Source organism: Ranitomeya variabilis, chromosome 6 (assembly GCF_051348905.1).
Source record: "Ranitomeya variabilis isolate aRanVar5 chromosome 6, aRanVar5.hap1, whole genome shotgun sequence".
Lineage (NCBI taxonomy): Eukaryota > Metazoa > Chordata > Amphibia > Anura > Dendrobatidae > Ranitomeya > Ranitomeya variabilis.
The window spans coordinates 52947251-52968451 of record NC_135237.1 but is presented as its reverse complement, the minus strand read 5'-3'; the positions used below and the strand labels follow the sequence as shown (position 1 = coordinate 52968451).

General features: G+C 47.0%; 1 protein-coding gene across 7 annotated transcripts in view; it reads left to right on the top strand.

Moving 5' to 3' along the window:
- Nucleotides 1-3322: 3322 nt before the first annotated feature.
- ARHGAP12 (Rho GTPase activating protein 12) overlaps nt 3323-21201 on the top strand; it is an 84495-nt gene continuing 66616 nt past the window's right edge. For 4 of the 7 annotated variants that reach the window (XM_077268492.1, XM_077268491.1, XM_077268490.1 and 1 more), the window contains exons 1-2: nt 3339-3475; nt 20451-21154. In XM_077268492.1, the coding sequence (XP_077124607.1) occupies nt 20516-21154 (639 nt within the window). In that variant the 5' untranslated portion in view covers nt 3339-3475; nt 20451-20515. Of the gene's footprint in view, nt 3476-20450; nt 21155-21201 lie in introns of all 7 variants that reach the window. The other 3 variants (XM_077268488.1, XM_077268486.1, XM_077268487.1) reach the window with 2 other exon arrangements.

The following is a 21201-nucleotide window of genomic DNA, read 5'->3' as shown; positions in this document are numbered from 1 at the left end:
CTGTCAGTGTGATTTTACTGTACACTGCGCTGAATTGCCGGCTTTTCAAAGGACACCGGTGCGTACAAATCGGACAGTAATACGGATGTCATACGGATGATGCGATTATAAAAAACGGATGATGCGATTAAAAATCGCATTGTACTCGCATGACACTCGCATGAAAATCGCATACGTTCCATCCGTTTTTTCGGTCCAGATTACGGACCGTTTTTTATCTCGCAAGTGGAAAGGGACCCTTACGATTACAGTTCAACATGTGCCATATCTCCGGCGTCTTCCTAAAGCAAATGCGCATGACTGTGACGTCCAAGGACACAAAGTATTGTGGTCCGCGTCTGTGCCTAGCTACACTGAAGGCGCCGCCATATTGGTAAAGGCTTATACCCGTCCCTAAAGCAATTACAGAACGGGAAATGTGAAAAAATCCAAAATCCTGTAAAGATTGCTGCACTTCCTTATGACATCTCTTCCAAAGATTTATAATGTTATAATTTATGTCTGCGCAATCTAATATAAACATATGAGAGGACAATTAAAGAGCAAAATTTACAGAAACGGATAATCATTGGGAACCACACTAATGCTCTCTTATAATAATAGAGAGAGACACATATATATATATATATATATATATATATATATATATATATATATACTGTATATATGTTTTCAAGAATATTTGAGTCCATGGATCCATTGTATGTCCATTTTGCAAGCTTGCGAGAAAATCTTGCAGTACGAATGCCATGCGGAGGTTTCCATGCGCAAAATACGCAGCCACACCCTGCCTACAGATGACATACGGATCACTGTTTTGGGATCATTTCTCCGTATTACGCCTGTAAAAGAACAGACCGCATTTCCCTACGCTGAGTGTGCCGCCGGCCTAATAGTGCCGATCTGTGCCTCCACATAGTAATAGTACGCCACAATATAATTGTGCCATCACAATATAATAGTGCTGCTCGGTGCCTCCACATTGTTGTAGTGCCACCTCTGTGCCTCCATATAGGAATACTACCCAACAATATAATAGTGCCGCTCTATGCCTCCACATAGTAATAACACCCACACTAAAAAAAAAATGGTACCGGAGTTATCCGTGTGTGGTTTCTGTGTGATGTCCGTGAGTACGTTTTTAAGGTCCGTGTGTGCGTGTCCGTGTATTGCAACAACTTTTACAATTTTAACCCTGACAGGAAAAAAACACACGGACAGCATCCGTGTGCGGTACGTGTTTACACGGACCCATTGACTTTAATGGGTCCGTGTGATCCTTGCGCTCCCACGAACACTGACATGTCTCCGTGTTTTGCAAACGGACACACGGTCCGGGAAAACACGCTGACATGTGCAGAGACACATTGATTTTAATGTGTCTACGTGAGTCAGTGTCTCCGGTACGTGAGGAAACTGTCACCTCCCGTACCGGAGCCACTGATGTGTGCCTCTACATACTAGTAGTACCCTACATTGTAGTAATAATGCCCACCTCTGTGCCTCCATATAGTAATATTATGCCACAATGTAATAGCGCCCCCCCCATAGTAATAATGCCCACCTGTGCCGCTGTATAGTATGCCACACTGTAATAGTGTGCCTCCATATGGTAATACTGGCCACTTTGTGGCTCCAAATTATAAACATTCCCCCACACAATAATCAGCCCCCATTTCTACCCCACACAGTTCTTCTATCTCCAAAGAAAACAACACAACCCAGCTCACCCCACCCTGATGAGGAGCGGTGGCACCCTACAGTACGTGGTCCGGAGCAGGCAGCACAGTGAGGTAGTATCCTTGTGTCGCCCGCCATCCTCCAGAATAAGAATCTTCAGTACGCCGAGCCTTAAGCTGTGCACTGCCAGAGTAAGTGGGGGAGCTGGTGGCCGTCACCTGTATCTGAGGATGAACACATCCTGAGGACAAACAGTGTAAAGCTGGCATCTTAACCCCTTCCTCATGATGTTCCATCACTTCATGGAGTGGGGGGGGGGGGGAAGTGTATGGAGGGGCTCAGGCATTGAGCTGTTTGTACAGCAGCAACCAGAGTTAGCTCCAATCGCCGCTGTTTAACTACTTAAATGCCACCGCCAACTAGTAACACAGGCATGTAAGGCTACTTTCACACTAGCGTCAGGCACTGCACATCGCAATGCGGCGTTGTGGAGAAAAAAATGCATCCTGCAAAGTTGCCCGCAGGATGTGTTTTTTCTCTATAGACTTTTATTAGCGATGCAGTGCCACACGTCGCATGACCACCGCCGGCACAAAAAAAGTTACATGTAACGTTCTTTTGTGTGTCTAGTCCGCCATTTTTGACCGCGCATGCACGGCCGGAACTCCGCCCCCTCCTCCCCGGACCTTGCAATGGGGCAGCGGAAGCGTCGTAAGACTGCTTCCGCTGCCCACGTCGGGCATTTTTTTCACAGTATGCGTCGGGCCTAAGTCATACAGTGTCGCTGGTGCATCGGTTGGGAGCCCATTGGGCCCTTTGTGACGTGATCGCAGGGAGCTGATGGGTTGCAATGGCAGCCGGGAGCCTGTTGGGGCCACACTGGTGGTTCTCCTGTACAGCTCGGCTTCACAGATCATCATATTTACTATACACTGAATAGGAGGCATCACGGTACATCGCCCAAGCAATCAAACAACTGCAGGCTCAAGTCTAAAAAATAAAGTATTAAAATATGTTTTTGAAAAACCCAAATCATAAAAATTGAACTCTCGCGGCTCTATCCATGAAATAACAATTGTTACGACTCTTGGAAAAAGGAGGGGAAAAAAAGGAAATGCAAAAAAGTAAGTTTGCCATGTTATTTAAGGGGCTGTCGACTTCAGGGGAACATGGTCTGTGGTCAGCAGTCAGCAGCCTGGCGCTCAGGTACAGCCATAAAGGGGTTAACCTGTAGCCAGGGCCAGCTCACTGACACACTCTCTGTCGGCTCATTCTGCAGCCAGTACCACAGCGAGGATAGAGAAGGCAAATGGGGCAGAACTTGTAATGAAACACAATTGCAAAAAGTATTTTCAGCCATAATTACAGGCATTAAAGTAAAAATAAAATATGTCTCCACCCAAAACCATGAGATAATTATCTCTCCATCCTTGTTGCCACACTGCACAGCGCACCCGCCGCCGGTGACACGCAGGCTCACTCTCCAGAGAACGGTCCCGGCTCTCCCAGTCCCCGCTCCCGCCAGTGCGCAACACTGTCTGGCATCCTCTCCACACACCGAGAAGTTCCGGGGACGAGTGGGCGGAGCTTTGCCGTCAGAGGCGGGCTCTCAGCGTGACGTCACGTGTGGAGGCGGAGCACTGCCGCAGCACTCGGGGGGCGGGGCCGCGGCAGAACACACGGGCGACTGCTGCGTGTTGACTTCCTCAAAGTGGTCGCTGTGGCGGCTGCTGCTCCGACCGCGGAAGGTCGCCTGTGAAGCGAGGGACGCACCGCGGTGGTCGCTGAGAAGGCGGTAAGTCCGGGAACCCCAGTGGCTGCGGACGGTGAAAGGTCGGGGTGACAGAGAGGGAAAGCGGCTCTTAAACCTTTGTTAGAACAGGGGCTGCTAGAAGTTACGGGAGGGGACGGGGGTCAGAAAGAGGGGAAAGTCGCATCTGGAAACAAAACTTGTGTGTCTGTGGCTGTCATTGTCTTCCTGTGTCCTGTGCTGAGCGGACACTTCCTCCTCCTCCTCTCACCTGAAGGAATGAGCAGCTCCCTCCACCCAGCCATGTCCCTGTGTCACCTGTAGGCGCCATGTAATGTGACCATAGGCGATAGGACGTCCCCACACATCTCATGTGTCCGCCATCCAGTCCCATTCACTTCAATAGGGTGAGACTGCTGCACCACTACAGCCCAGTGCTATGTCAGTGTGTCCTAGTGGTATGTAGAATGGCTGCTGCCCCCCGGGGCGCTGCCATCGCTCTGGAGTGACTCCACATGTGATGTTTTGTTGTACCTGGGCCGTATGCATGTAGCTATACACCGGTGTGACTGTGGGTGGCGCTGTCGCCAATGGCCAACCAGTGTGCACCTGGGACGAGGGGGCGTGATGTCTTCTCCTTGTGTCACTCTGACACTAAAAACCTCTTTGCTGCATCACTGACAACAGTGGCCGATGTGTCGTTCCCAAAGAGGCCCTATATGTGCCGTGCCCGTAGAGGCCCTATATGTGCCGTTCCCGTAGAGGCCCTAGATGTGCCGTTCCCGTAGAGGCCCTAGATGTGCCGTGCCCGTAGAGGCCCTAGATGTGCCGTGCCCGTAGAGGCCCTAGATGTGCCGTGCCCGTAGAGGCCCTAGATGTGCCGTGCCCGTAGAGGCCCTAGATGTGCCGTGCCCGTAGAGGCCCTAGATGTGCCGTGCCCGTAGAGGCCCTAGATGTGCCGTGCCCGTAGAGGCCCTAGATGTGCCGTGCCCGTAGAGGCCCTAGATGTGCCGTGCCCGTAGAGGCCCTAGATGTGCCGTGCCCGTAGAGGCCCTAGATGTGCCGTGCCCGTAGAGGCCCTAGATGTGCCGTGCCCGTAGAGGCCCTAGATGTGCCGTGCCCGTAGAGGCCCTAGATGTGCCGTGCCCGTAGAGGCCCTAGATGTGCCGTGCCCGTAGAGGCCCTAGATGTGCCGTGCCCGTAGAGGCCCTAGATGTGCCGTGCCCGTAGAGGCCCTAGATGTGCCGTGCCCGTAGAGGCCCTAGATGTGCCGTGCCCGTAGAGGCCCTAGATGTGCCGTGCCCGTAGAGGCCCTAGATGTGCCGTGCCCGTAGAGGCCCTAGATGTGCCGTGCCCGTAGAGGCCCTAGATGTGCCGTGCCCGTAGAGGCCCTAGATGTGCCGTGCCCGTAGAGGCCCTTGATGTGCCGTGCCCGTAGAGGCCCTAATGTGCCGTGCCCGTAGAGGCCCTAGATGTGCCGTGCCCGTAGAGGCCCTAGATGTGCCGTGCCCGTAGAGGCCCTAGATGTGCCGTGCCCGTAGAGGCCCTAGATGTGCCGTGCCCGTAGAGGCCCTAGATGTGCCGTGCCCGTAGAGGCCCTAGATGTGCCGTGCCCGTAGAGGCCCTAGATGTGCCGTGCCCGTAGAGGCCCTAGATGTGCCGTGCCCGTAGAGGCCCTAGATGTGCCGTGCCCGTAGAGGCCCTAGATGTGCCGTGCCCGTAGAGGCCCTAGATGTGCCGTGCCCGTAGAGGCCCTAGATGTGCCGTGCCCGTAGAGGCCCTAGATGTGCCGTGCCCGTAGAGGCCCTAGATGTGCCGTGCCCGTAGAGGCCCTAGATGTGCCGTGCCCGTAGAGGCCCTAGATGTGCCGTGCCCGTAGAGGCCCTAGATGTGCCGTGCCCGTAGAGGCCCTAGATGTGCCGTGCCCGTAGAGGCCCTAGATGTGCCGTGCCCGTAGAGGCCCTAGATGTGCCGTGCCCGTAGAGGCCCTAGATGTGCCGTGCCCGTAGAGGCCCTAGATGTGCCGTGCCCGTCGCCTGTAGCTCACGATGCCACCTAGTGGTCAGAAAACCGTGATATGTGCATCTGTTTTCTGATTGGTTAGTTTCTGATGGTCCCATTCACGCCAGTGGTGATCGCAGAGTGGGCGCGCACTCACCTACTTGATAGAGGGACTGTAAAATTTCCTTAATGTCCATTTTAGCCTGAAAAGCTGGACCCCCTCGTCCTCAGTATGAGTGAGGAGACCCAGAGGTTAGACCCCTGCACTGCTCTCATGGGTTATAATGCTCGATTCGCATTTTATAAGGCAGTGCCATCACTCTGTGATCCGTGGGGGGCAGATCTCTGGGACTCCTACTCCTCAGGAGGGTGAAGGGACAGCGGCAGTAATTCAGCACCGGATGCCGCAGTCGCCCGGCTTTGCTGCAGCTTCCCTGCCCAGGGTGCCAGCGCAGGACTGTGCAGCATCCCAGAAGTCTGTACCCCCGCCAGTGATATGCCACCACTCTGAGGTGGGAATGGCTTTCTAATGGGAGCTTTGTTTGCTCAGTCTAACCTGGGATTTGGGAAAATTGTGCTGCTGGTCTGTAAATTGCACGACAAAATCAGCTGATGGATTTGCAGCATAAATCATAATCTTCTTTTAGACACATTGCAAAACCCTCCCAAATTCTGCCCTGTATTTGGCTGCACAGCACATTACCACCCGGCAGACGCTCCGTGATGGGGGTGAATTCTCTCTGCAGTAACTTTGCAATGATAGTAAAACATGAAATGGTGAAGTCAATGGTCCGTTCACATATTGCAGAGACGCCAGCTGCCCTTCCAGGCTGCTCCCCATCTTCCCTAATAAAGAACCTCTTGATAGCGGAGCAATAATGCAGCAGGTTGATCTACAGCCTTATGTAAAAGTCACGAGGTCAGCTCTGCTTCATCTGCGTGTGTCCTGTAATTATGACTGCGGATTGCACTGGCTCAGTTTTCTCCTTCACATTCTTGTGGCATCGTCTCAGCGATGGAGTAATACGACTGCCGCAGTGCTCTGTCATCCGCTGCGTGCTGTGACTTTACGTTTCTGCGGCTTCCGGGCCTCTCTGTTTGCTTTTGTATATTACTCATGCTTCACTGCATTCCTTAAGTTTTGTGGATCACTGATACAACGGCCTCTCCTGGCAGAAAAATGTCTATTGGAGTCACATTAAAGGAGTTCTCCAACTAAATCTGTTTATCCACGGGAGAGGTGATAAAGCGCTGATCACCGGGATCTGACTATGTAACCCCATCTGCAGATACCAGAGGCATCTCTGTGTATAGAGCAATCGTCGTGCGCGCAATATGTCTCCGTTCACACAGGGAACTTTGGAGCCTCCCAGAGATCTGACATATGATAAAGTTGGCAGTGAGTTCTTGGTTGATCAGCAGCTCGCTTGCGTTGGTTCCCATCTTTAAGAGGGTCTTCACTATTGCTACTTTGGCACAATTGTGTGTCTCTAAAGCGGCGGTCTCCAACGTGGGCGCGTTTGGTTGTCAGTGCGAGCTGGTCACCTGGATGGTTGGAATTGTGTAGGATTTCTATAAAGATTAATGTCAAGTGTCAAAAATGATTAACAGGGAATGTGCTGCTTGTGCCATGGTGCTGCGTGCTTGTGCCATGGTGCTGCGTGCTTGTGCCATGGTGCTGCGTGCTTGTGCCATGGTGCTGCGTGCTTGTGCCATGGTGCTGCGTGCTTGTGCCATGGTGCTGCGTGCTTGTGCCATGGTGCTGCGTGCTTGTGCCATGGTGCTGCGTGCTTGTGCCAGGGTGCTGCGTGCTTGTGCCAGGGTGCTGCGTGCTTGTGCCAGGGTGCTGCGTGCTTGTGCCACGGTACTGTGCCCTGGGTGAAGACTTGACATAAAGTCATTTGGTTAAAACCACAGACGCACCGAAAATTGCTCCAATCAATATATAAGAACAATATAAAATGTGTAAAAAATGCAGATTCAATAATCCGATGCTTTGTGAAAGAAGTGGAAACCACAAAACCAGGAGAAACAGCTCAAACAACCAACTATGGATTACCAGGGAAGCACCACACAGGAATAAATTATAAAATGCCTTTATTACATATTGATGGCAAAGTAAAAACAGCAAATATCTGCGCATAGCAGGACTAGAAAACAACTCTTTCTGTATCTCTGTATAATTGTTTCACAACTTAGGTAATACTAGCTGACCCAATATATATATATATATATATATATATATATATATATATATATATATATATATATATATATAAATGTATATATGTATGTGTGTGTGTGTGTGTATATATATATATATATATTTCTCCCTCTAGAGTGGAAAATAATGTGCGATAATATAACATGAAGAATACAGAGATAGAATTATCAAAAAAGTGTAATGTGCAAAGCAGCAATCCAAAGCTGGTGTGAATATATAGCAGTATACTCAAATAATTCATAGGTATAATAAATCAGGTCCAGACATAATATACTATATTATCCAAAGTGCAATGTGCAAAGCAGCAATTTACATATGAAAACCTGGTCACACAGCAAGTGTATCAATAAAAAAAGTGCTATGTGCAAGAGGAGGGATAAGAAGTACCGTACTCAATATCTACCTTAGGGAGTCGCCACGTGCTGTATTTGCGAACCCCGACGCGCGTTTCGGAAGTTATCCTTCGTCAAGGGGTGAGCTAAGTTGTGAAACAATTATCTGTGTTGTTTCCTAGTCCTGCTATGTGCACAGATATTTGCTGTTTTTACTTTGCCATCAATATCTAATAAAGGCATTTTATAATTTATTCCTGTGTGGTGCTTCCCTGGTAATCGATAGTCATTTGGGGCTTGTTAATGTATCAGTGAGCGAAATAAGCACTTCTAAATGCATCATTATTCAGTTAAGTAGTGAGGATCCCCTCTCTAAGGCTCTGTGCACACAATGTTTGTTTATATTCAGATGAATAGGAAACGCTGCCTTTTTTTTCCCCTCCCTAAAGCGTTTATTTATTTTTTTTGTTTACTGAGCATTTCACTATCTTTTAGCCACTGGTGTTTTTTTGTTTATTTTTATTTATTTTATTTATTTGTATCTTTCTCCCATGGTTTTTGTGAATTATGCTGTCATATTCTGTTTTTTTTTTTTTTTTTAAGCAAAAGCGATGGCTAAACGCTCCAATAGACGTCCGAGCATCTTCCTAGCTTATCCATATACCGTACTTGTATTTTAAAGTACAAAACTTCTTGTGAGTGGGAAAACTCCTGAAGAATGATTGGGACACTTCTTTTAACCGCTTGGAGTTTTTAGGAAAGAAAAAAAGCTAAAAATCCTGAATATAGGCACAAGATGTTTTTTTTTTTTTTTTCAAAGATGTGCCTGTTTTGATGCTTTTTCTGCCTGAGCCAGACATCGTGTGAACATACCCAGTAGCCATATTCACACAGTAAAGATTTAGGAACGGGCAAACACCTCGTGACCAAAAATCAACAGTGTTGTAAGTTGTACTGCAACCCTGCTGACAGTCATTAGATGCGATGTTGTGCGACCACGTAGCCATGTAACCCTATAGCAAGTGTGCGGCGCTGAGAGCGTTACGACTCAACACTCCTGTCGAGACGCAGGTATCGTGCAGCTATCATCACAGGTGTGCGGGGTCGTAGCATCATTGATGTGGGTCTGAAAGGCGCCGGATCGTGTCTATATATTAATAATGTGAAATCTATAGGAGCCGATTGCTGCCTGCGCTGCTATACAATCTCGCCTCCGCGCAGAATTGTGACTGTAAGCGTCTAAGTGGCCGTATTGGACCAGCGGCATTACAGGATGAAGGGATTTTGTACGTTTCTCACTAAAGGGATGTTTGCCGCTCTGCGAGTCCAGTCCAAGGTTGATTTTGTCAAAGGGGCTTACAAGGCATTAATGCTGTTAACTCCGCCAGTGCCGCTGCACGCCATCGTCTGTCATCGTCCCAGTGTCCCCCGTGCAGCGGGGCGACGTTTGCAAAAAAAAAAAAATGGATCAAGTGAATTCCTGACCCGAGGTGCATTTGTAATGTGGAATGTTATGCGAACGGCACTAGATACACAGGCACATGGAGCTGTACGCAGCAACATGTGGTGAGAGGGAGGCGCAGGCATTACTGTTTGCTTCAGTTGCTTGGGAGTGCATTTCTTTTTATTGTCAAACCGATTAACCTCCATCCTGCCGGCAGGAATTTTAATTTGCATGGAACGATTGGAGATGTTTGAAGCTTTTCAATGGCCGTGCAAATTGGAATGTGATATTGTGGGGGGACCTTGTGGTTGGGCACACTTGGGGGGTAGACCCTGGTGGCTGGGCACACTGGGGGGGTAGGCCCTGGTGGTTGGGCACACTTGGGGGGGGGGGGTAGGCCCTGGTGGTTGGGCACACTTGGGAGGGTAGGCCCTGGTGGTTGGGCACACTTGGGAGGGTAGGCCCTGGTGGTTGGGCACACTTGTGAGGGTAGGCCCTGGTGGTTGGGCACACTTGGGAGGGTAGGCCCTGGTGGTTGGGCACACTTGGGGGAGGGTAGGCCCTGGTGGTTGGGCACACTTGGGAGGGGGGGGTAGGCCCTGGTGGTTGGGCACACTTGGGGGGGGGGGGGTAGTCCCTGGTGGTTGGGCACACTTGGGGGGTAGGCCCTGGTGGTTGGGCACACTTGTTGTAATAGCCAATGGCATGTGGTGATAATAAAACCTACCTTCAAATTGTCAAGTTAAAAAAGAGGGTCTTTGGTTCAGACATTCGTCTTTTAAGGACCCATCATTGTCAGAATCAACCCCACTGCCACTGATTTGTCAGGAACGCCAGTCGCAACACGTGCCCCGCATTCTACTATAAAGGGGTCCCCACTTCCCACTCACTTGTCCACTCCCCTATAGGCTGACAACGAGTTAAGCGCACCCCACACCCAGTTTTCTCATCCACACCACACTTTTGCTGCCACCACGTGCCGTTTTGATAGGCCAGTGAGGTGCCTGCACTGGGGCACACACACCACCCAGCTTTCCCGAGCACCTGATAGGTACTCTTTCACTGTCGCGTACACAGGGTAACGCAATCAGGCTATTCTTGCCCTCTTCAGAGTTTGGAGGTATGATTAGAGAATATTAAATTTTAGATTTAATATACACAGTACAGTTCCGAAAAGGGGTACAGAAGATGAAATACAAAAATCAGTATGAAATAAAAGGGATAAAATGCAGAGAAGTCTTATGAATTGGATCCGTGAGCACTTCTGGCAGAGGAGAGCCCTGCAGGAAATATGCACAGGTCTGCAATACCCTTTCCTTTCCTGGGGTCTCAGATTTCTGCTCAGTAGATGAGATGTTATATAAAGGGTCTCGCTAGACCCCTCACTCCTCCCTGAGGTCAGAGGAGGACAGCTCATTGGATGGGATTAAACCTCAGTTTTGTCCCTAATTTCTATTGTTGGTCATATTTCCCCCTAGGAACCTCCTAGAAAAGCAACATGGCCGTCATCGTACCGAACACACCACGTATCCTATACATGTGAATATGATATCCATAATTCAGGGAGATATTGCTTTACTATGTGTTTCCAGGTGGCAAAACGTCTGCGATTTTACCCACTGGTGTGAGTATGTTCCCTGATCATGGATATATTCTTGGATTGTGTCAAACTAGTATTTTATAGATGTGGCATGGAAAATATTGTACTTCCATTGCCATGTTAGAGACCCCCTGCTTTCGGGCAATATTCTGCACCTTGCATTGATTTTTAGTAATTAGGATGTACACAGTTCTAGTTTGCCCTTCCAAGGACTGTCGGCTACTTGTTAGTTACTCTGTGTACACACTCCATGTCTGCTCTCCATCAGATAACCTGCTTCAGTTTCCTGTACAGAGTGGGTGGGGTGCGGCCAGAGATGTAAGACCCCCGCCTTTGATCTGTATAACTATACTCCATTTATGACATCCTCACATACATTGGCCAATCTTTTCGATGGGATCATCCGGCCATCTCATGTGCAAGGAAACCTGCAGTCTCCTAAGAAATGTCAGGGGAGAGATGAATCTGGCCTGGTGGAATCCTATTTCCTACCCATTTGTTTGGCGCAGAGATACCGTAAGTCGCTGCCCATGAGATCGTCTCTGGCTCTGGAGGTCGGTTGATTTCAATGAGAACGGCGTTGTTATTCATTTCTCTTATGGTGGTGCTGTAGGGGAATTTAGGTTAGCCGACATGTCTAAACAATGGCTGCCAAATCTGCTTAGGCGCCATGTAAACTTTTGGGCCTGTGGCGCAGTTTTTGGGAGCCTGTATTCCACTGATGGCATCACTGCCTGCCCACCCCCTCCATTTATGCGGTAAATGGGCCCTGCTCAATATCCTACAGCGAGCCCATTACAGAATTACTGAAGTTGTGTTATATATAATGTGCAAAACAGCAAACTTGTAGTTTAGCAGCTTTGGCTGTGCATTTGACTATTGTTCCCTGTTATCAGCCATCTCAGATGTCTAGCCGGGGTGTGTCTGACGCTTTGGTCTTTTTTGATCTGCACGCTTTGTGTTTAGGACGCAAGATGTAGCCGTCGGCTCAGAATCGGGGCATCCTTCGAGGGTTTGTAACCGCAGTATTACTTCCTTTTCCTGCTACCTGCTGCTGTTTGTTGTGCGGAGCAGCGCTCAGCAGTGAAGGAAGCGGCACATCGCTATGAAAGCAATACTACAGGTTTTGGTAATGATTTGCTTCTGCGACCACATTTCTGTAGTGCTTCTATTTCGAGTCTTATTCTCCCATTGATGTCTGTGCTTATAAGGTGCAGTCGCTCTTTATAGAGGCCAGAAATACTGCAGATGTGTTAATGCTCTCAAGTGTTTCCAGAGACCGTTTTCCTTTAAACACAAAACCTTTTGGTGTGCCGGTGGCCTCAGTTTAGGTTCAGTTTACCCCTGGCGGTGAAATAAATTTTGTTTTAGGCATCTATAGTTTCAGAACAATAAACTAACTCCTATTCACCTTCATGTGGATCCACCGCAGACCATTCCAGAGGTCTGTGCCTGCACCAGAATCTGTCTGTCCTGTTGTCACAGGACCGCTGCAGCCAATCAGATGGAGCTGACGCTGCTTCCGGAGTAACCTGCGCTGGATCCCCGGCGGCACTAAAAGGGGAGTTTGTCTTATGATGCGTCCTGTGCACACAAACCCTTATGGTTGATATGACAGAGGTCTGGTAGTTTTGCGCGGTGACCGTCTGCACACTTGGGGAGAGGTAAAAAGATAACGTTATTTTATCTTTTTGTCTCTTCTATAGCGCATGCACGTTGTCGTCAGAGACGCCCGGAGTTTGGTGATCTGCTCACTGCTAAGCCCCAGTAACTATTGGTTAATGATTCTCATTTCTTTTCTGTTATTAGTTAAATATTGTCCGGTTGTCCATGTTGTGGAAGACATTTTATATTTTTCCGTGTGTTTTTTTTTTTTTTTTTTAATGTGATTTTATTATATAAAACTTTACAATTTTACTCCAAAGAACGGATTGATTTTTATTTTAATTTTATTTTGAGCAGGTCCTTGCCCTGGTAAGCGGTCAGCACTACAGTCAGAGGTGGCCCGTTTCTTAAAAGGAGTCTTTCAGCACAGAATGACTGTACAAACCAAGTACAGGCGCTCGGTGCATGATGGCGGGGCCAACCATTTAAGTGCACCTTCCCTTCCTTCTTTTTTTTTTCTCCTATATATCGATCTTCTTCTTTAATTGACAGCTCTGGTGTTATAAAGCCATAGAAGGGCTCAATGGGGGAAAAAAGTGGGTGGAAAGGTGCACTAGAATGTTTGACCATGATAAGAGTGCACCTGTGCTGGGTTTGAACAGTCATTTTGTACTGACCGTTTCATTAAGCCAGGAGCACGTGCTTGCAAGCAGTTTGCTATGAAGTGTATACAGGTCCTTCTCAAAAAATTAGCATATAGTGTTAAATTTCATTATTTACCATAATGTAATGATTACAATTAAACTTTCATATATTATAGATTCATTATCCACCAACTGAAATTTGTCAGGTCTTTTATTGTTTTAATACTGATGATTTTGGCCTACAACTCCTGATAACCCAAAAAACCTGTCTCAATAAATTAGCATATCAAGAAAAGGTTCTCTAAACGACCTATTACCCTAATCTTCTGAATCAACTAATTAACTCTAAACACATGCAAAAGATACCTGAGGCTTTTAATTAAAAACTCCCTGCCTGGTTCATTACTCAAAACCCCCATCATGGGTAAGACTAGCGACCTGACAGATGTCAAGAAGGCCATCATTGACACCCTCAAGCAAGAGGGTAAGACCCAGAAAGAAATTTCTCAACAAATAGGCTGTTCCCAGAGTGCTGTATCAAGGCACCTCAATGGTAAGTCTGTTGGAAGGAAACAATGTGGCAGAAAACGCTGTACAAGGAGAAGAGGTGACCGGACCCTGAGGAAGATTGTGGAGAAGGACCGATTCCAGACCTTGGGGAACCTGAGGAAGCAGTGGACTGAGTCTGGTGTGGAAACATCCAGAGCCACCGTGCACAGGCGTGTGCAGGAAATGGGCTACAGGTGCCGCATTCCCCAGGTAAAGCCACTTTTGAACCATAAACAGCGGCAGAAGCGCCTGACCTGGGCTACAGAGAAGCAGCACTGGACTGTTGCTAAGTGGTCCCAAGTACTTTTTTCTGATGAAATCAAATTTTGCATGTCATTCGGAAATCAAGGTGCCAGAGTCTGGAGGAAGACTGGGGAGAAGGAAATGCCAAAATGCCTGAAGTCCAGTGTCAAGTACCCAGTCAATGATGGTGTGGGGTGCCATGTCAGCTGCTGGTGTTGGTCCACTGTGTTTCATCAAGGGCAGGGTCAATGCAGCTAGCTATCAGGAGATTTTGGAGCACTTCATGCTTCCATCGGCTGAAATGCTTTATGGAGATGAAGATTTCATTTTTCAGCACGACCTGGCACCTGCTCACAGTGCCAAAACCACTGGTAAATGGTTTACTGACCATGGTATTACTGTGCTCAATTGGCCTGCCAACTCTCCTGACCTGAACCCCATAGAGAATCTGTGGGATATTGTGAAGAGAAAGTTGAGAGACGCAAGACCCAACACTCTGGATGAGCTTAAGGCCGCTATTGAAGCATCCTGGGCCTCCATAACATCTCAGCAGTGTCACAGGCTGATTGCCTCCATGCCACGCCGCATTGAAGCAGTCATTTCTGCCAAAGGATTCCCGACCAAGTATTGAGTGCATAACTGAACATTATTATTTGATGGTTTTTTTGTTTGTTATTAAAAAACACTTTTATTTGATTGGACGGTTGAAATATGCTAATTTATTGAGACAGGTTTTTGGGGTTATCAGGAGTTGTATGCCAAAATCATCAGTATTAAAACAATAAAAGACCTGACAAATTTCAGTTTGTGGATAATGAATCTATAATATATGAAAGTTTAATTGTAATCATTACATTATGGTAAATAATGAAATTTAACACTATATGCTAATTTTTTGAGAAGGACCTGTAGGTGCTGGATCTGGCGCTTATTTCTACAGTGGGAAAACTCTCTCCGCTGGCCCCATAGAACAGAGCACAGCTCGGGCAGGAACCTCGTCCAAATTGTCACTCATCAGGAGCGCAACGACCCCCAGCAAGAAGGAAACAGAGGCAGAGGAACGCTGCACACCTGAAAAGCAGACCTAAAAGCAACTTTTTAAAGTCAAAGCATTTTTCCCCTTTTTTCCTAGTGCATATGTCAACCTTTTACCCATGTGCCACGAATGTGATGTCAACTGAACTGTGGTCATTCATTTTTGTTTTTTAATTTATGGTAAATACGTGATACAACTTGTTTTTTATTGGCCGATCTTACAGGGGAATGTGTAACATTTTGATGCTCAAGTGCAGTATGACATTGTGGTCATTCAGATAAACGGCTAAGCACTTAGGTGCCAAAAAAGAGCGCTACTCTATGAGGGGGTCTTGACTAGGGGGTGAGGACTCGCCTGTTATGGTGCCCATGTGCCCTAATGACCGTCCTCATGAGATAACCCTATTGGTGTCTCCATTCACATAGTGTCTGATATGGAAGACGTGGTCCCTGTCAGCTTGGTCTGGGCTCCGAATCCACCAAAATGGGCTCCGACTCCACAGCCCTGTGTGTATAGCGGTCCAGTGACATCTGCAGTTCGGTCGACTTCCCACATCTTTCTATTTCCTTTTCTCATATGTGAAAACGCTCCTTTTTTATTTTATTTTTTTACCTTCTTCAGGACTTATTTTTGGTCCATGTCAACTCTTACAATCTACGTTGTATCCGTTATTCACTTTTGAGGAAAAAAAAAAATCTTCGCGTCTGGCAAATAAAATACTAACAGCACAGATTATATCCATTCTATTGTGTTTTTTATTTTATTTTTTTCATGGTAATGTTGGAGTCTGTCGGCCTTTCCACACTTCTGCCAGCAGAAACCAATGTGTTGCCACCGTATCATTTCTCATAACCGACGTGGTCAGATTCGGCTATCTTCTCAGCGGAGTCCGCAATCTGATATCTGTTCACACTCTCAAGTCTGCAAAATCTCAGGTGTCAACCACATTGCACTTAAGACTTTTAAAAAAGCCGCTGAAGCAGAGGATTACTGCGGTGCAGGCGGCGTTTTCTCATATGGCCATTACTATCCCTTTTATACAGTGGAATCGGGGTCCTGTGAAGAGTATGGAGTCACTTGGCAGTGTGCAAGTCCATGGACTGGGCTTAGTGCTGGAGGTCACACGTGCTCAGTCACTGTACCCACAGACTGCTCACTGCAGATCAGACAATAGGGATGGCTGCCAGAGGGGGAAGTAGATTGATACTGCTCCAAGTATCTGTTAAACTGCTTGCATAGAGGTAACTTAAACGAATGTCTGCCCCTGTAATGCGTGGATAGGCCAGGCCTCACAAAACGCCTCTATGCACTAGCCCTACCTATAAAATCCATAAGCCGTAATAGGCCATAGTTAGACAACTCCTTAAAGGAGTTAGATAGTGGACTTCAAAGTGACTGTGAATGGCAGCCAATGATTTTTTTTATTTTATTTAACTTTCTTTGCTCCCTGCCCCATATTTTGTTCCTGTTATTGTGCAGAGTTTATTTTTATGCTTAGTTTTGTGTTTTGTTTTTTTTTACCATGTAGGTGAATTAGTCACTTATCCTCCTTTTTTCTTTTTTTTCTTTTTTTTTTTTTTTTTTTTTTAAATCACCGATGGTCAGCTGCAGGTATACATTTCATATTGGTTTGCATGAAACAATAAATCATGCTGTTTTTTGTTTTTTTTATTATTAAGTAATCCTCACTCCTATCATGTTCTCATATCAGCGACTACTCACTACTTTCTTCTTACAAGACCGTTCTGCAGTGAGCTGATTATTATGAATCTGTGTCAGTCGGTCCCTGGTGGGTTTCCCCAGAGCCCCGAGCTGTCTACATTGCCCTATTTAAAGGAATACATCAAACCTAGAAATTATGATTAAAGTAAATCTGAGATAACTTGCCCCAGATGTTTGTCAGTCTGTGGCATATTTTTTTTTTTTGCGTGCACCTAAAACAAAAAATGTTGTAGGGAATGTGGAATTGAGATTTTTCCATAAAGTGTGGCAGATTGCTGAAGGGGTACAGTTTTAGAGCAGGGCTTTGTGTAGTGAGAAGTTTTTCTGTAACCGGCTGACAGCCAGTCCTTAAAACTGTGATGGTGAGGAGGGAGGACATGGGTGACATCCTGAGAGTAGGGATGGGGACACCGGTGGAAGTTATGGTACCTGACACAAACTTTTTAAAAAGTTCAGGTACCAGAACAGTACTCAATCCCCATTGAAAATTATGAATACCCAAACTGCTACAAAGAAAAATTGCCTCGCTCCCCCGTCTGTCTCGCTCCCCCGTCTGTCTCGCTCATCAAAATTGCCCATTCAAGTCAATGGGGCCATGGGGAAAAAAAAACTTATTATGCCATCTTAGTGTCTTCCCAGTGATGTCCACGTTTTACATTTTATTGGGTAGGAGACACTTGGAACTTGGAATTGTATTTTATGTTTTTGCATGCAAAAGCACTGATAGTGAAATCAGACAAACGGACCAAAAATGGAAGAAAATTGGATAAAAAGAAAAACAAAACAAAATTGCTCCCTTTTCTCGTACGCTAAGAAACTTAAACGAATGCCTGAATGAGGCCTGGAGGGGTCACAGTGCTGAAAGGGTGCGGCCCCCTTTTCTCAGGATTGATGGAGATCCCAGTGATTGGTCCTCCATTGATTATTAGCGATATGCTGTCTCTTGGATATTATACCCCTTTAATTGTTGGAATTACTTTAGAAATATTTTTTTGTGTATTTTCTTTGTGCTGGCTCTATTTTGTATGATGTCACCATGTGTTACCAGCAGGGCACTTGTGTATATAAATTGCATTGGTGAATGGTCGGTTCTTGTGTGAGCCTTCTGTTTGGGCACTGCGGAGTGGGCACCTCTGAGCAATGTGCTGGCAGGGGCTTTATCTTATCTGTTTGGCTCTTGTGTGAGCCTTCTGTATGGGTACTGTGGGGCGGGCAGCTCTGGACACTGTACTGGCAGGGGCTGTGTGTTATTTGGTCTGTTCTTGTGTGAGCCTTCTGTATGGGCACTGCAGAGCGGGCACCTCTGGACACTGTACTGGCAGGGGCTGTGTGTTATTTGTTCTGTTCTTGTGTGAGCCTTCTGTATGGGCACTGTAGTGGCAGGGGCTGTTATCTTGTTGGTTATTGTGAGCCTTCTGTATGGGCACTGTGGAGCGGGCACCTCTGGACACTGTACTGGCAGGGGCTGTTATTTGGTCGGTTCTTGTGTGAGCCTTCTGTATGGGCACTGTGGAGCGGGCAACTCTGGGCACTAGTGGCAGGGGCTGTTATCTTGTTGGTTATTGTGAGCCTTCTGTATGGGCACTGTGGAGCGGGCACCTCTGGACACTGTACTGGCAGGGGCGGTTATTTGGTCGGTTCTTGTGTGAGCCTTCTGTATGGGTACTGTGGAGCGGGCACCTCTGGGCACTGTACTGGCAGGGGCTGTTATTTGGTCGGTTCTTGTGTGAGCCTTGTATGTGGGTACCGTGGAGCGGGCACCTCTGGGCACTGTAGTGGCAGGGGCTGTGTTATCTGGTTGCAGTCTGTAGGGATATATTCTGGGTGCTGCTATGTAGCGATTTTCTGCTTTGTAATGACAATTCTGTACCTTCCTAGTTGCTGTGTGGGCAGAAACTGTGGCAGTACTGCTGTGTGGGCGCAATTTCACTGTTAAAACTGTATTTCCAGAGAACATATACCAGTATGTAAGCTAGAATATCAGTTTTTAGCCCTCAGTAGATTGTACGCTCTTAAGGTCATTGATTTACTGTTGGGATGTTATTTTTTTCCTTTGCTACACTCATAGGTTCTCTCTAAATATACAAAAATGCATAGTGTACTGAAAAATGCACTGACTTGTTAATGCAAAGGAAGAACATTTCTGTAAAAAAAAGAAAATCTGCGCAATTCGGAGCCACCTGTGCACATTCATTGCTTCGGCAAAGCTTTATATAGACACTGCTCAAAAAAATAAAGGGAACACATAAACAATGCTATATAACTCCAAGTCAATCACACTTCTGTGAAATCAACCTGTCCAGTTATGAAGCAACAACACTAGTGAATCATTGTCTCCTGCTGTGGAACTGACAACAGGTAGAAATGATCGGCAATTAGCAAGACAGCCCCTATAAAGGAGTGGTTCTGCTGGGGGTGACCACAGACCATTTCTCTGTTCTCATCCTTTTTGCTGCTGTTTTGGTCACTTTTGTCATTGCTCTCACCCCTAGAGGTACTGTACAGTGGCATGAGGCAGTATCTACAACCCACAGAAGTTGCTCAGGTAGTGCATCCCTTTCAGGATGGCACATCAATGCGAGCTGTGGCAAGAAGGGTAGGTGTGTCTGTCAGCACAGTGTCCAGAGCATGGAGCAGATACCAGGCGACGTGGAGGGGGCCGTAGGAGGGCAACAACCTAGCAGCAGGACCGCTACCTCCCTTGTGCAAGGAGGAACAGAAGGAGCACTGCCAGAGCCCTGCAAAATGTCCTCCAGCAGACTACTAATATCCATGTCTCTGCTTAAACTGTTAGAAACAGACTCCATGAGGGTGGTATGAGGGCCTGACGTCCACAAGCCAAACACCGTGCAGGGCGATTTGGTATTTGCCAGAGAACACCAAGATTGGCAGATTTGGCATTGGCGCCCTGTGCTCTTTACGGATGAGAGCAAGGACATCATGTCTCATTCCATCCACCATGCAATGTTGGACCACAGACTGTCCAAAAGTTGACTGATGCTTTAATCCACGTCTGGGAGGAGATCTCTCAGGAGAACATCCGCCGCCTTATCAGGAGCAAGCCCAGGCATTGTAGGGAGGTCATACAGGCACGTGGAGGCCACACACAATACAGAGCATCATTACCTTGTCTTGAGGCATTTCCTATGAAGTTGGATCAGCCTGTAATTTGATTTTCCACTTTGATTATTAATTTGAATTTACATTGATTTTTATGTTTTATTCTTCTTAACACATTGCACTATGAATATTTAATTCAGTGATATCTAGGATGTGGTATCCCTATCCATGATTTGTAGTTTCTGCGCCACCCCCTCCCCCATGCACTTATTTTGAGGTTTCTCCCTCTGCATAGTAAGACTGACACACCTATCAATCGGGCAGGAGGGCATGGAGGAGCCCCATTATCACTGGATTTCTTGCTGCAGTTCTGATCATACAATGCAAAAAATGCAATGTAAATAAAACCTTTGCTTTAATAGGGGCCATGAACAGGGGTTATCCTTTTGGGGCAAACTTCTTTAATGGGTTATTTTCATGATTTTTGCCGTATTTGCAAAATAATTGAGTTGACTTAACTTGCATTATTTTATTTCCCTTTTTTTGTCTTTTGCCTATAGAGTTTTCATTTCAAGCTCTCATAATGCACACCGTTCTTCTAAAGAGGTGATCAACGTCATTGAAAATGGCTGACAAAAGCGGCAGGCCCGCACCCGGTCCGGTGTTCATTGAGGTCGACTACGACTATGAATATGAATATAAGAACAAGAAGATCATCATTAAACAAGGCGAGCGGTATATATTGATTAAAAAGTCAAATGAAGACTGGTGGCAGGTGAAGAAGGATGAAAACGCTAAACCGCTGTATGTTCCCGCTCAGTATGTGAGGGAGGTGGGCAGGAAGGCATTGATGCCGCCCATTAAACAGGGCGTTCTGCCCAATAGTCCTCTGAAAGTCATGCAAGGGCTTCAGAGGTCGACAGAGAACATTAATAAATCTCCAGAGCTTTCAAGTTTTGGGAAAACGTCAAGTATTCGGGATGCCAATCAGAACTTTGGACCCAGTAGTAGCCCTGGACAGACGAGAGGACTTACTCTAGATCTGGTACACAACAATGGTAAGCTGTGCACAGATTTACATTCACCAAAGCCCACGAGCAGGAGTCCCTCAGCCATGCACTTTCCTGGCCCGGAACTTATGGAAATCGAAAAGACTAGCTTCTCTAACGATCACTCAGACTCTGCTGGGGAAAACTCTGAAAAACTTCTCGCGGATTCCGAATCTGGTGATGAACTGAGCAGCAGCTCTACCGAGCAGCTACAGGTAACTTTTCCACTTTATGATTGCACCATTGGCACAGAGGGTTCCTG